At 44.8% G+C, this 14,684-nt stretch overlaps 1 protein-coding gene across 1 annotated transcript in view; it reads left to right on the forward strand.

Moving 5' to 3' along the window:
* The window catches only part of CDHR5 (cadherin related family member 5), a 59,142-nt gene that overhangs the window by 6,192 nt on the left and 38,266 nt on the right, over positions 1-14,684 (forward strand). Inside the window, exons 3-9 of the mRNA XM_019519802.1 lie at positions 3,467-3,517; positions 5,190-5,282; positions 7,086-7,184; positions 9,612-9,722; positions 10,010-10,183; positions 11,858-11,948; positions 14,112-14,209. Coding sequence (XP_019375347.1) covers positions 3,467-3,517; positions 5,190-5,282; positions 7,086-7,184; positions 9,612-9,722; positions 10,010-10,183; positions 11,858-11,948; positions 14,112-14,209 — 717 coding nt within the window. The remainder of the gene's footprint in view (positions 1-3,466; positions 3,518-5,189; positions 5,283-7,085; positions 7,185-9,611; positions 9,723-10,009; positions 10,184-11,857; positions 11,949-14,111; positions 14,210-14,684) is intronic.

Genomic DNA, 14,684 nt, shown 5'->3' on the forward strand with positions numbered 1-14,684 from the left:
CACCACATTTATGAGCTATGCCTGGTACCTCGAGGTATGTAGAAAAAACGTTTAAAGCTGTGTCTATGGCTGAATCCCTGATTCTCCAACTCAGCATCGAATCGTCAGATTTGGATTCTACCAAATTGAATTGGGGACAGTAATCTGAATCAACGAATTGAATCACTATCTCCAATTCAAGCTGAATCTGAATCCAAACTGAATACGGCCCATTTCGCACACCCCTACTGGCCAGTGGCACCTGAGCCCCAGCTGCTGTGCACAGAAGTCGACAGATGCTGTAGCTGGAGCAGAGGGAAGAGCACAAAGCCTGGGGTCTCCCCCTCTGCCCCACTGTCTGTATTTGCTGTATGATTCATTGTCATCTCATTCAATAAAAATCTCCATCTTAGCTTGCTGGAATCTACTTCAAATCTCCCTGTAGACAAAAATTCCACATTACAGCCAAGGGGCATCAATTGTACAGGGCAGTTAGACAAGCACTTGGCCCTCATAATGGATGTAATTGCAGCAATTGGTATCTGTTAAACAGAAACCCTGCAAAGCTTCAAAGACCGCTCTCTCTGTCTCACACACCTCCCCACCATAGAGAGCTCCTCAGTTCACTCTCATATGTGAGGATGGTCTCCGATCTGTTTTACACCTCTGTAAAGGTGAAACAACTTTCTGGAAAACGGTGGAATTATTTCAAGTTGGTACTCACAGTACTGAGATCAGAAACTAACTGGAAACCTGTAAGAGGAAAGGAAAAATCCCTATCTTTTTTAAATTCAACAAAAGGATCCTGGAGGCCCTGACTGATCAAAGCACATATCTCTTATTTTACTTGACGCATAGGCTCTCTTTAAGAACATTAGAGGCAGAAAGTCCATCAGAGACTTAGCTGGGCTACTGGATAATGAGGGTAAAAGAAATGTTTAAAGAGGCCATTGTTGAGAAGTGGAAGTTATGCACAGATGTAGCATGTGTCACAGGAGAAAGTCTCTAGTTCTGGGATTGTACAGATGTACATGTCTGCTGTCCTGCTTCAGGTCCCTCTGCAGTAGGCAGGTAAAATGTACTAACACTTTTTTCCCCAGGATATCCTATTGTACAGCTGTACGATTATGACGGTTCATTCCAGTCTGTTGAGCTGTGTGCTCTTGCTGGCCACCTACTACTGAAAAGGCAGCAATGCATCTTGGAAAGGTTACATGTGCATACGACTGTGCAGCTCCTGTTTTGATCCAAGTCAAACCTCTGGGTAATCAGTCCCGAGTCAGAACGACACATCTATATACAGCCTAAATGAGTTCCTTGTGTCAGCCTTTACTGGGGAAGATGGTGGGGAGATTCTCTCACCAGAGCCCAGGGGACAGGTCAGTAGAATTGATTCACATTGAAGTATCAGTAGATGACGTTTTAGAAGACATTAATAAACTAAGCAGGAAGAAGTCACTAGGACCTGATGGTATTTACTTTAGAGTCCTGAAGCTCAAATCCGAAATAGCTGATCTACTTACTGAATATGCAACCTACCACTAAAAACAGCTTTGGTACCAGAGGACAGGAGAGTTGCCAACGTAACTTCAATTTTTAAAAAAGGGCTCCAGAGGGACTCCAGGAAATACGTCTAGCTTCTGTTCCTGGCAGAATGGTAGAAGCAATAGTTAGAAAAGATTGTTCAGCATATGGACAAGCAGGCCTTGCCAGGGAGAAATCAGCCTGGGTTCTGTAAAGGGAGGTTATACTTTACCAATGTGCTAGAGTTCTCTGAGTGTTTCAACAAGAATGTGGATCAAGGAAATCCAGTAGTCCAGTTGATATACTATATCTGAACTTCCAAAAAACCTTCAAAGTCCTACAAAGGCTCTTAAAAGTAGGTTGACATATTAGAGGGAATGTCCACTTGTGGATCTGAAAGGAATAAATGGTCAATTTTCAGAATGAAAAGTAAACAATGGGGCCCTGCAGGGATCTGTGTTGGGACAAGTGCTGTTTAAAATATTTGTAAAATGACCTGGAAAAGGGGATCAGTAGTAAGATGGCCAAGTTTGCCAGTGACATAAAATTATTCAGAATGGTAAAAGCCAAAGTGGACTGTGAAGAACTACAGACATTTGTCATAAAATTGAGCAAATGGACAACAAGAGGGCAAATGAAGTTCAATGTTGATAAGTGCAAAGTGATGCACGTGGGATAAAATAACCCAAAATATACATGCGTCATGATGGGCTCTACATTAACTGTTACCACACAGGAGTGAGATCTTGGTGTCATTGAAATTCTAGTATTGCTAAAAACACTAGCTCAGTGTCCAGCAGCAGTCAAAGAGACAAATGAAATGTTCAGAGTTATTAAAAAGAGAATTGTAAACAAACCAAAAAGTATTATTATGCCCCTTAGTAAATCTATGGTGTGTCCTCACTTTGAATACTATGCAGTTTTGGTTTGTATGCCTTGAGGGATATAGAAGAATCGGAAAAGCTATAAAGAAGGGCAACAAGGATGATCAGAGTAGGGGCTTTTATATGAGGACAGACTAAATAGGTTGGGACTTCCCAGCTTGGAAAAGAGGTGCTTGAGGAAGGACATGACAGAGGTTTACAAAATATTAAATGGTGCAGAGAAAAAATAGCAGAGGCATAATGAACTCCTTTAGCACCTGGGGCAGGAGGAAGGGATTATTCAGATCAGTTGCAGACCAGCTACAGCAATGCACTCCCTAGGAGCCACCCCTAGTGCCCTGTTTACTGCTCCTCCCTGCCCAGATATACTACAGAGGGCAGGGCTGCACCTGCCATGGCAAAGGCTCCCTAGGGTATAAGGGGGAACACCAGTGCACTAACTCCTTACCCTCCAAGATACACTACTGGGTGAGGGGCTGTCCCTGCTGGTCTCCTGTGGGGGCAATCTCTGCTGCTCTGGCAAAAATTCCTGGGGTGCAAGGCAAATCTGGCACCCCATCTAAGATAGTCCCTTGGATTGATGCCCCAGGCATCTGCCCCAAGTTACGATACTGGTAAGTAGGGATTTGTTATTTATTACCATTCACAACATTAAAACTAGGGAACATATAGGAAACTATTAGATAGTAGATTTAAAGCTAACAAAAAGCAGCTCTTTTTCAGAGAGCATATCATTAACTTGTGGAACTGGTTGCCACAGGATGATGCAGCAGCTTGTACCTTAACCCAGTTCAGAAGAGGATTAGATCAATTCTCGGAGGAAGTATCCACGCATAGGTATTGAGCATGGTAGACAGCCATGCAGCCTCTGAATAAGCGCTCCCTAAGCCTCTCAGCATGACGGCAGCTGCAATGGGAGAGCAGCAGTGAGGGGAAACTTCTCACTGTGCCCTGTTCTGCCACTCCTTCAGGATCCACTCTCTGCCACAGTGTGACAGGATACTTGGCTACGCCAGTAAATGGCACTTATGTGCTTCTTAACGTTTTTCAACAGATCGTTTTCTTTTTTGTTAATACAGAAACAAGATATATACATTTTAAGCCTGCTTTGCACTCAAGGGAGCGTACAAGTGAGTATCATCTCTAAAAATTCTGCTATATTAGTTATTATTAGGGCTGCATGAGGCTTCAGACCCAGAGAAGCTTGGAATGCATCAGGGTCCAAGCAGCACATCCGAGTCAAAGCGCTGCCTCGTTCAGCTTCCCAGAGCGCTTTGGAGCCGCCTCAGAGATCCGGCCATAGGGTGTAATGGGGAAACAAACTATCAATAACTTTATTGGTTTTTGTCTGTTTTGGATGACATTTTCAGGTGTGGTAGACTCGGCAAAGAGGATGAAGCCTGCCAAGTTCCAATAAGATCTGTGTAGGGGTTTTGGGAGGAACCAGAACCCCAATTTATTGAAAGCAAAACTCCTGTCATGTCTATGTTTTAGAACATAGCAGGGTGAAAACTGCAGGGCTGGTAGCTCTTACTAAGGCCACAAAGCCTGCCATGTTTCAAGAAGATCAGTGCAGGGGTTTGAGGGGAACTGCCCCTCAAGGTGTGGACAAGCAAAACCGGTGCCATGGGTGCTTGTAGGACTGACTGTGTCTGTCTTGGGGCGGGCAGGGGAGACACTACTGCAGGCCTGATTGCTAAGCTACTGTGTTACCGGTTATCAATAGATCAATCATGATTCACTTGGGGACCAGGGATTTGGGGCCCAGCTCAGTACATAGGACCTAGCTACTACATAGTGACTTAACAAGCATCAATTAGCACCTACAAAACCAGGCTAAGGAGAGGAAAGAATCAATACAGACAATCAACTGCCAAGACCCGCAGTCTTGGCACGAGTTTTGTTTGTCAGCAACCAGGGGTGCTAGGCCCCAGACCCCCCCCCCCATCTCCTCCACAGCTGGCAGGTGTTACAGCAGGGGCCACCATCCCTGCAGCTGTCACCCTGCTGCGCCTGAACATGCAGTGTCACCCATGGCAGGAGTTTTGCTTGTCTGCAGCTTGAGGTGTGGTTCCCCCCAAACCCCTGCACCGATCTTCTTGAAACTTGGCAGGCTTTGTGGCCTCAGTTACCAGCCCTGCAGTTTTGACCCCCCTGTGTTGTAACACACAGACGTGACATGAGTTTGGCTTTCAATAATTTGGGGTACGGCTCCCCCCCAAGCCCCTGTACCAATATTCTTGAAACTTGGCAGGTTTCATGCTCTCAGCAGAGGCTACCATCTCTGCAAGTTTCATCCAACAAAAAGTTATAGATATTTAATTGATTCCCCATCATACCCTATGGCTGGATCTCCAAGGCAGCTCTGAAGCTTAAGAGCCGCTTTGGCCAGATCAAGGTGGAAACCCAGTTTGGAGCTCCGGATCGGATCGCAGCCATCCAAAGCGGCCAGATCTGAAGCCGGACTGGATTGCTGCCAACTCTCACAAGCCTAGTTATTATTAGATAGTAGTAAGCAACACTGAATGCTGGCATTAAGTTTCTTCTTAATTGACAATCCTTCACAAGGGTTGTGGGTTTCTCATACTTAAAGCATTTACTTGTGGATGGTCTGGGATTTCTTCTTTCCATGACAAGATCTCATAGCCATCATCCAAATCCAAACCCACTCCATGATTTAGCCTAAAATTCTAGCACTCAGCTAATTCATCCTCAAGCCATGTCCTCAGTTTATAAATCAGCCAGTTTGTACCAACCCCTAATGATCTTATTGTGATACTTTCTCTCCCTGCTCTCCTCAAGGTTTATTCTCTGGAGGTTAGAGTGACCGTTGTCAACTTGAACGATAACAGCCCAGTATTTAAGCAACCAGATTTCACTGTAAATGTTCCTGAGGTAAGAACTTTACAGAAGCCTTTGTGAATAAAGGGAAGATTCTGAATCAGAGGCCTTGCACTCTGATCTTGGCGGAAGGAAAGATTTACAACCATGCTCTCTGGAGACCAATTCTAAAAAACTGCAAGAAAAACACTGCACAAAACTTGATCTTTTCCTAGAGATTTTTACAGGTAGTGCAGACAATCCTTCCCTTGACCCTTCAGGAGAGACTGGCTGATTGATATGGCCTCTGTGGTCACAGACATTTGGGACCTGACATTCAGAGGCAGTGAGTCCTTTGCAGCTTTTACTAATGACTTCAGCTGTTAGCAGTGCTGCTCATTTCTGAAAGCCTGGTAACCATAATGAAAAAAAAAAACCACACACACAGAGAGCAAAGCACACTCAACCCTAGCACATCTCACATTTCCAGCTCTCCAGGTCTTGTCTGTATAACCCACCAGTCAGTACCTATTACAGATTCCCCCTGTGACAGGAGGCCGTCCTGAAGCTGACTTCTGCATCAGCCTACCCACCTGTCTTGGGCAGTCTGCCTGCCCATGTCATCTGCCATGCCTTGTTAGTAAATAATTAGGTTGTTCATTAAGCAGGAGGCTCCCCTTAATGTGCCCAGCTATACTGCACTGTACATACATGCTCCAACCTCCCCTACACGTCCCATGCCTCACAGGTGTTACTACTGTCATCAACTCTATATGCCTCTGGCATTAAGCCTCTCTGTGCAACACGCAGGCACCGAGTTCTGTAGTGACTGGCTTTCTGTACCTTTCTCTCAGATGCCTGACTCAGTGCCTCTCCCCCAGGCACCTGGTTCTACACCCCCCTGGCACTATGGGCTCACTGCAGCCCTCTGGCTGCACCCCCATGGTGCTATGGGTGCTGTGCCTGACAGCAGACTATACCAAATCATATGTCCTCTCTCTCCAGGCACTAATGAGGCCTCCAAACCTCCCCTTCTAGCCTCATCCCAATCCTCCAGGGTAAACATGAACACAAACAACACAAGCCCCTACGCTATAGCTTAAATAATAACAGTGCTATGCCTCTTTAAGGGGACAAACTTCCACTCAGAGTAACATGTACCTATTTTAGTACCCAGGAGACTCACTGTAGTTAGGTAGCACCTAGATAGCAGAGCAGTCAGTACTGGGAGAGCTAAGCAGATAGCACCAGGTCTCAAGCAGCCTCAGTGGACAGGAGCTCCTTCTCCATTAGTTGCCAGAGAGAGCACATACATCTGCTAGCTACAGCCTGGGCTTATATATCCCAGAACCCTGCCTCCTGCCGGTCAGGTGCGGCCAAGTACTCCCTTAGGTTGTTACTCCGACAACCTGCAGCTGGGGAGCTCTGTTTGGCCTGCAGAGCACTCTGGCCAGGCTTCTTCAGCCTTAAGGAGCAGGCACATCTTACTGTCCCGCTACACCAACTCTGTGCTAATGATATGGTACAAGCCTGTAACAGTAGCTAGGAAACCTGGGCTTTAGCTTAAGCTTCTAGTTCTGGTTCAGTCCTTAGTATATCAGTCAAGATGATGGCCATCCCTGTTACACTAGGGGATTTTAGCAATGCAGTTCTTATTGGGGCCATCACAGTTCAGCAACACTAGTCCTGATGGGAGTCCTAGAATAGATGAGGGTCTCATAGCATCCAGCATTAAACATGGTCGGGGGGGGTAGCATAGAAAGCACTGGGCGAAATAGTATAATGAAATACAAAACATACTAATAAGGATTCATTATCTACTATATAACTACTGCTATGAGTGGGGAAAACCAAGCAAATATGAAAATTTCTTTTCAGGATACAAGAGTGAGTTCCGTTGTTCTATCCACGGACGGAGTAAGCGCTACTGACCTTGACCAGGACACCATATATTATGAACTTAGAGGGACTACTCCAGTGAGTATATTTGTTCGCCAATCTTGTAAAAAAAGTGCAAGGACTTCTTTGTTTCTCATTCATGCAGGGCTCATGTACATGTTCATTAATATGCCATAGTTCCTGTGCATTAAGTTTAGTACTTGAATAATCAAGTACTAAATGTGCAGTAACTCGTGCTACTGCATAGTAGTGCCGGCACATGGGTTTTTTGTGATGCTTGTGGTGCAGTAACCTAATGACACTGCGCAGTAGTGTATTAGCACAGGTTTTGCCTGGCACGCTACTGCACAGTGGTATTAGTCTACTGCACAGCAAGCATCTCATGGAGATGCACCCACAGACACTAACCCTGAGACAGACAACCTGCCCAAAGTAACATCACATCTATCTGATAGGGCTGTGCAAAGCTTCAGTCCCTGATTTGAGTTGGTGGATATTCGGCCCAATTCAGTGGCTGAATCTCCGAATCTGAATCGAATCAGAGGACCCTTTAATCTATCCAAATCAAATCGGAACGCTCCGAATCAATTTGGAGAGATTCGGAAAGATTCAGAGATTTAGACATAGAGACAGCTTTAAATGTTTTTTCAACATACCTCTAGGTAGCAGGGGCTCATGACTGCTGCAATGCTGGGGCACATGGAGTGTCCCACAGAAGCACAGGGGGCTCTCCAGCGTGCTTGGCAGCAGACCCAGAAGTGGACCAGAAGCACTTTCAGTTGACTTTCAGGTTCACCAGGGAGCACAGTGGGGGGGCCCCCTGCACCTCCCTGGCTTGGTGACTGGTGCCTCCTGGGTCTGAGGGGGCACCCAGAGTCCCCCTGCTGCCAATCACTGAGTCTGGGAGGTGCGGGGGAGAGGGCCCCCAGTGCACTCCCAGGAAGACCTGGAAGTGGACCACAAGTACTTCCAGTCCACTTCTGGGCTTGCCACCGAACATGTGGAGAATAACCCAAAAATAGACAAGGCCCCTGCCTGTGCCTCCCATATAAAGACCGACCAGGGCCTGTACAGAAGTTACACTTACTACATATTAAGCACAGCTGTAACAGAACAGGCATTCGAAGCACATAAAGCACTTTTAAAATGGTGGATCCCTCTCTAAGGGTGCTTACACAAGTTACTTTTTTTTTTTTCAATCGGGCCCCTGAAAGCACTCTACAGCTGCAGCAAAATACACATGCAAGGCTGCAGAGCACTTTTAAAATGGTCGAACATGTGAAAACTTAACCCTCGTCAAATCAGCTATTAGCTAAAAATGCTATAGAGCAGAACACTTTAGGGAACTTGTGTTCCCTCAAAGTTAATTTTTTTGCAGGTCTAGGCACCAGACCAGGCCCACCCCTCAAGCTGTCAGCAGGGGAGGGAGGGGGAAGGTGATGGGGAGGGAGAGGGAGCAGCAGCCAGGTGCCAGCTGGGCTTTGCCAGCCCAGAGGGTGGTACAGGGTGGAATAGAGCCCCCTTGCCTCTAGAGTCCCCAGCCCAGCCACCGCGGTTGGGGTATTGGGAGGATCCAGGCTGAGCCTGTGAGGATAGGGGGCTCCGTTCAACCCCAACTTCACCTTTTGCAGCCAAGCCAGGCCCACAAGGCAAGGGGGTCCTTTCCACCTCACCCCACCTCTGCCTCTTGACAGCTGCAGCCAGGAGCTGCAGCTTGGAGCTGTGCATGGCATTTTGCTGCACCAGGAACTGGTGGTGGGGGAACAGAGCTCCTTGCTGCATGGACCTGGCCTGCCCCCACCCAAAACCCACCCCAGAAAGTTGAGGGGAGGGGGGACCTTGCAGCACAGGGGCTATGTTCCCCAGCTGCTATTGACCATCAGCACCCGATGGGGGCAGGGCTGGGGAAAGGGCCACTCCAGCAGCCTCCTGGGGGAAGTGTGAAAGCAGCCCCAGGCTGCTGACCTTGGCCAGTGTGGGCAGGCTTTGATCCCCCCACCTAATGGTGAACCTCTGTTTGGTTCACTTCCACTCTAATTAATAGCACTTTACGTAAAGTGCAATAGAGCACTGCTGCTTGGAGTTTTTTGAATGTCTGTACTTAGCTTCAGTCTCAGGGACCAAGGTTGGCTGATACATTAAGCCAGTGATTCTCAATCACGGTGCCATGGAACCTTTGGGCATAGCATGGGATGCCACAAAATATTAGCACTGTTAGGTGCGCAAACATCTACATGATTCAAAGATAAACCCAGACATTTCAAATAGGAAATCAGAGTGTTGTGGTCTTTCTGAGTTCTCTGTAACAGAAAAATTGCTTAGTATTTTTCTGTAGTCAAAATGCAAGGGAAAGCTAACAGTCAGCATTTTCTGAGGGATACTTTGAGTCTGAAAAGGTTGAGAGCCATGAAGTTAAGCAGCACATTAAGCACTACTCTGAAATGCTGCTCACTCCTGTGTAACGGAGACAATTATCAGCCTTTTATTCCTTGTTTTTTTTTCCAGGAAGCAACTGAGTTTTTTAACATCCAAGGAGTTAACAACCCAGCCATCTATTTGCGCAAAGCATTGGACTATGACAAAAATAAATTTATGCAGTTAGTCTTGCTTGCAAGGGTAAGTTCTTTAAGCAAGAAAAATCCTCACATTTCCTGCAGCAGCTGCAGCTGGCTACATCTTCCATTCAGCAATATCTGCTGTCATTGTCCGTCTGTCATGGGATAATGGGCTGGGACTTCTGCTGACACAGGCAGATTTCAGTAGATTTACACTATTGTAGTAACAATGCTATACTTCAGCTAAGGATCTGGGCTGCCTGATTTTGCCTTGTGGGGTGGGGGAGTCCCATGTTGGAAAAATGCCTTGCTGCTAACAGGAACATTCTTCCTTTCTTTTGTGTACAGGACAGGGCTCCTGGCATTGCAGATACTAATACAGCCAATGCAACAATCAACATAAATATCCAACAGGCTGACACTAAATCTCCCTGGTTTCTGCCATGTAAACCCGTGGCTATGAGCAGTAAAGTTTGTTTAAACACTGGTTACACTGGAAGAATCAACATCTCAGAGCAAACGGTATGCCACTTACACAGGAGCTTCTGCTTTCTGCCTGTATGCTGGGACTGGCCTTCAGCCCTGGAAACATGTTTAAAGCCAAGTTAAAGAACAGGCCTTGGGAACATTTCTCATGATGATAGAACCTAAGCTTTAAGTGAACCCTCTAGCCTTAGAGGTTTCCTAGGAAAGCTTGAAATCTGAACCTACTGCAGATCAAAGCCACAACAGCTCCCTGAGCCTGCAGGCAATGTTCAGCCGACTGATGAAAAGCCATAGAGAAAAGGAGAAAGCCAATCTGTCTCATGTCTATCATCAGAGCAGGTCAGGCCCACTGTTTAGTGGAGGTAACTTGTCATGATATGGAGGGCCCCCAGCCACCATTACCACCCCTCTTCCCTCCCATCCAAGTTCACCTTCTGCTGAGGTGTGAGCCCTAGGGACAGCTCAGGTCAGAGAAAACCTGGGGGATTGAATTGTTTTACTTAATCCAGCCCTGGATATGGTGACCCTTCTTTGAAAAGCTGTTTTTCACCTGAGGGCAGATGCTTTCCCACACATCATGGATGTGGTCTGCACACAACAAGGTCATCACTGCACTGCACCAGCGCTGTTTAAGTTTGTAATGTGGTATTGCCATAAGAAAAGGAGAGAAGTGTGTTAAGCACAGTGGTTCTGCATTCCACAAAAAGTGATCCAGAACCCTTTGGAAATGCAAGATCAGAACTGCAAGCTCTGCTTTCTCCTGGCCACCAGGATGCATCATCTGACTTTGAGACCAGATACTTTGTGGCATTTGTCCATTTCTAGTCTGTGGTCTTTGCAGACTTCATCTTCCCCCCAAGATGGAAACCCTAAGTAAAAGGGTATAAGGAAAATATTGTTGTCAAAGACAACCATTGCAGGCTTCCCTGTTCAGCAGACAGAATATATGCATCAGCTTTTTGAACAAGGAAGGTAGGACTGGACTGGTGTAGCTGAACAGGAAATTCCCCCCTAGGGTGGATGCCTAATACAACCTCTACTGCTCAATCACAAACAGGCTTTTGACTTCCGTTATAGATGAGGATGTTGCTCTGGGTGTTGAGTTAACATCAGCCCACTGAGACCAGCAATTCACAACAAAGCATTGTGTTGCTTTTCTTTGCTTCTGAAAAATGCCTAGAGCAAGGAAGAAGCTGTACAAAACCGAATCCTGTTCTCTGTTATCTCTGTTCTCTTATGATCAACTCATAGCACTAAATTTCAGCCTAAAAGATCTAGTATCCAAAGCTCTAGAAGAATTGTAGTGTTGTCATAACCAGGATGGACCAAGGAATATGCAAGAATCAAGGATTTTGTTATCTCTTTTGTTTGACCAACTACATAGCGGGGAGAGATGTCAACTTTCTTCCCAGCTTCTTTCCTAGACTAGACGAGAGGCGTTTTGTGTCTGAAAGCTTGTTTAATGTCTCCCCTCCCAACTATATAGGTGCTCCAATAAAAGTCATTGCTAAATAAATCTTGCTTCTTTCAGTTGTCCAAAGTACCATTTGGATATGAAAGTTCTGCAAGCATTTGGCATTTGGGTTTTTTTAATGCAAGAGGCAAGGATTTCTTAGTGATATATTTTATTGGACCAGCTGCATAGTTGGGATACAGTTAGACAGACTCAAATGCAAGATATTCTTCATTAGATCACTGATGTTATTGCAGATGGAACCTCTGAACCTGAAACCTGGACCTCTCTATGCTATCGATCCTGACTATAGCTTGAATGAAAAAATAGTGTACAGCATTATTGAAGGTGAGTAGAAGTTCCTGCCTTTACAAACATTCACTTCCATTGCTCATCTTTTCAAAGCTTCCATATTTTATTTACCATCACAAGTAATAGAGAGCCATGACAATCCACCTCTATGTAAACAAAATTACTGCAATTGTTGTTATGTCATGAGGAGCCAACTGAGCTCATTACCCACATTGCTCTAGGAGTTACACAGACACAGAGGAGGAACCTTAAAATGCTTATGGTCCAAGTAGACAAGACAGACAACAGAGAGGAAGAGAAAGAGAAATAACTTCCTACAAACAGAAGTTATTGCAGTCTCTGTTGGAGATCCTGGTCTCTCAGATAAGACATATTTAGGATTGAACGAAAGGGGCCAACTTTTTCCATTCTAGTCACATCGATTCCATCCACCATTAGATCTGTGTGAGCCAAAAAAATTGAGACAATCATCATTTTCATTTATAGTCAAGAATTTCATTTCTGCACCATTCTGGGATTTAAAGATTCCCTACACTGGACTTGATTTCAAGGATGAGACTTGAATATAATCACCTGATTTATGTCATCAAATAGGGCATTTTTTTGGTCAAAGTTTTTAAAAAAAGAAAGATCAGTTGATTGACAGTTACAATTAATGAGCTGACAGTTCAGGCAGATGGGACAGATTGTTAGTTCTCTAGTCATCTTTACTTCTGAAGGTCACTGAAATATTTTCAATAAAGGAAGGAGGAAACACTGAACAATGCAACTGAGTGGAGTATGAATACGCTTTAATTCCTTTCTGTAGGTAGAAGAATGGCCGCGTGGTTAAAGTGCTAGATTGGGCACTCAAAGGCCTGTGTTCTATTCCTGGCTCAGTTCCATATACTTCCTTTACTGTCCTAGGCATGGCACTTAATCTCTGTACCTCTATTCCCCATCTTCAAAATGAGAATAAGTTTTCTTTGACTATTTCTTTTTAGATTACGAATTCTTAGAGGCAGGGTCTGGGTCTTACTAGGCATGAGAGCAAAGCCTTTCACCATGGGGCTCAGAAGTCACTTGGAGATTCTAGGTACAATAAATAAGAAATGTTACTCTGTGACTTCTGACAATTGCGTCTTCTTCATTCAGACCATGGTTTCGAAATTTCAAACATCCTGCAAGTTCTAAAGTGGTACGGCTCAAAAATATTGCTACCTTTATAGATTCTAAAAGTATTGGCACCTAGTAACAAAACCCAAGCAGGATATACCTAACCTGAGCACTGTAAGAAGGATTTTGAACATGTGGAAGTTTCTCCTCGGAAAGATTCCTGTATTCTTGAGGTGCTGGCCATTCAGAATTTACTTTGGTAGTTATATGATGCAGTTACAGGGAGGAGGCTTAGCACTGAGCAATTCTTTTAGGCTAATGACTAGAGACTGAAACTGAACAAGAAGCACTTAGAGTTAAACACTCCTAACAGCATCTAGGTCTGTGATTCAGTAAGAACAGGCTATGCTGGCATAAATATATTAGACTTAATTATGGCTGCTTTTGGAAAGGATGCACTATTGTAAAGAATAATGCATATTGCTAATAGCAGTGAAGCATGTATGTAGCATACTTCTTTCAGGTTGACTGAGCTACCTAATGCAGTTGAACAGGTTACAGCTAAAATAAACACATTCCTTGCCTGTTCAAGACAGGTATTTGGGTAAGAAAAGCTATCCTTGCTTTCGGAACTTGCAAATGCACTTCTTTACAAGTGGAGTGTCAAGGGTTTGGAACAGGCTCCCCCCAGAAGACATACAGTCAACTGTCCACCCTGGCGATCTTCAAAAAATGTCTTGACTCCCATATTGCTGGGAACATTTAATCCTAGCCATCTTTCCTGCCCACGTGCAGGGGGTCTGGACCCAGTGATCTGTAAGGTCCCTTCCAGCCCGTAACAACTATGAAACTTCCTCTAGTCAGGCTCACAGGCATCTTTCTGCTGTTCTCAGGATACTGGGTTTTTTTGTAGAGTTAGTACTACCTCCATAGACTACACATCCAGTCTTCAAAGCTGACAGCCAGACAAGGTCAACAACAATACTGCATGAGGCATAATATTTCTCATGTGCAAAAACACGAGTCACACCAAAAGCTCAAGATATCTTATTAAATGCATTTTATAAACAATTCTAGTCCTAACTAGTCTTCCCATTTCTTTAGGAAACACGGATGATGTATTCTTATTGAATTCTGATACGGGGAACCTAACTATGAACAAAGCAGTGAATACATCAGAAACATTTATTTTGCACGTCATGGTGAGTCTCCTGACATCACAGAACCCTAAGGCTTAGTTCCAGCATTCCTGGCCTTGTAGAAGATAACAAGCTCAATAGGTGAAGAATAAAGGAAACTGTGGCATTAGACTTGGCTCACAAACCTCAGTAAAAACCACACATATTTCTCTTGAGATGCCCAAACATGACATACCCCTGGAAGCTGGGACTAGTTTTGCAGTGCTCCACAAGCACAATTCCTGCTACAAGCGGGGAATTTTGACCTGTCTTAAGATAGCTGACTTGTGTCATCAGATAAGGATTTCTTGAGAAGCTAAATTGAAGTACCACCTATTTGTATTTTAATCTATTTGAAAGTGGTACTAAAAATGGTCAGAGATCTATCCTCTGTTATCGCTAAACTAATGATGTTGGATGCCAGGGAGGATAATGGACAGGGGATAGATCACTATAGATATACCCTGTTCAATGTATGCCCTCTAAAGCTGTGGTGTCA

The sequence above is a fragment of the Gavialis gangeticus genome, unplaced genomic scaffold, assembly GCF_001723915.1.
Source record: "Gavialis gangeticus isolate Ggan-Ray unplaced genomic scaffold, GavGan_comp1, whole genome shotgun sequence".
Classification (NCBI taxonomy): Eukaryota; Metazoa; Chordata; order Crocodylia; family Gavialidae; genus Gavialis; species Gavialis gangeticus.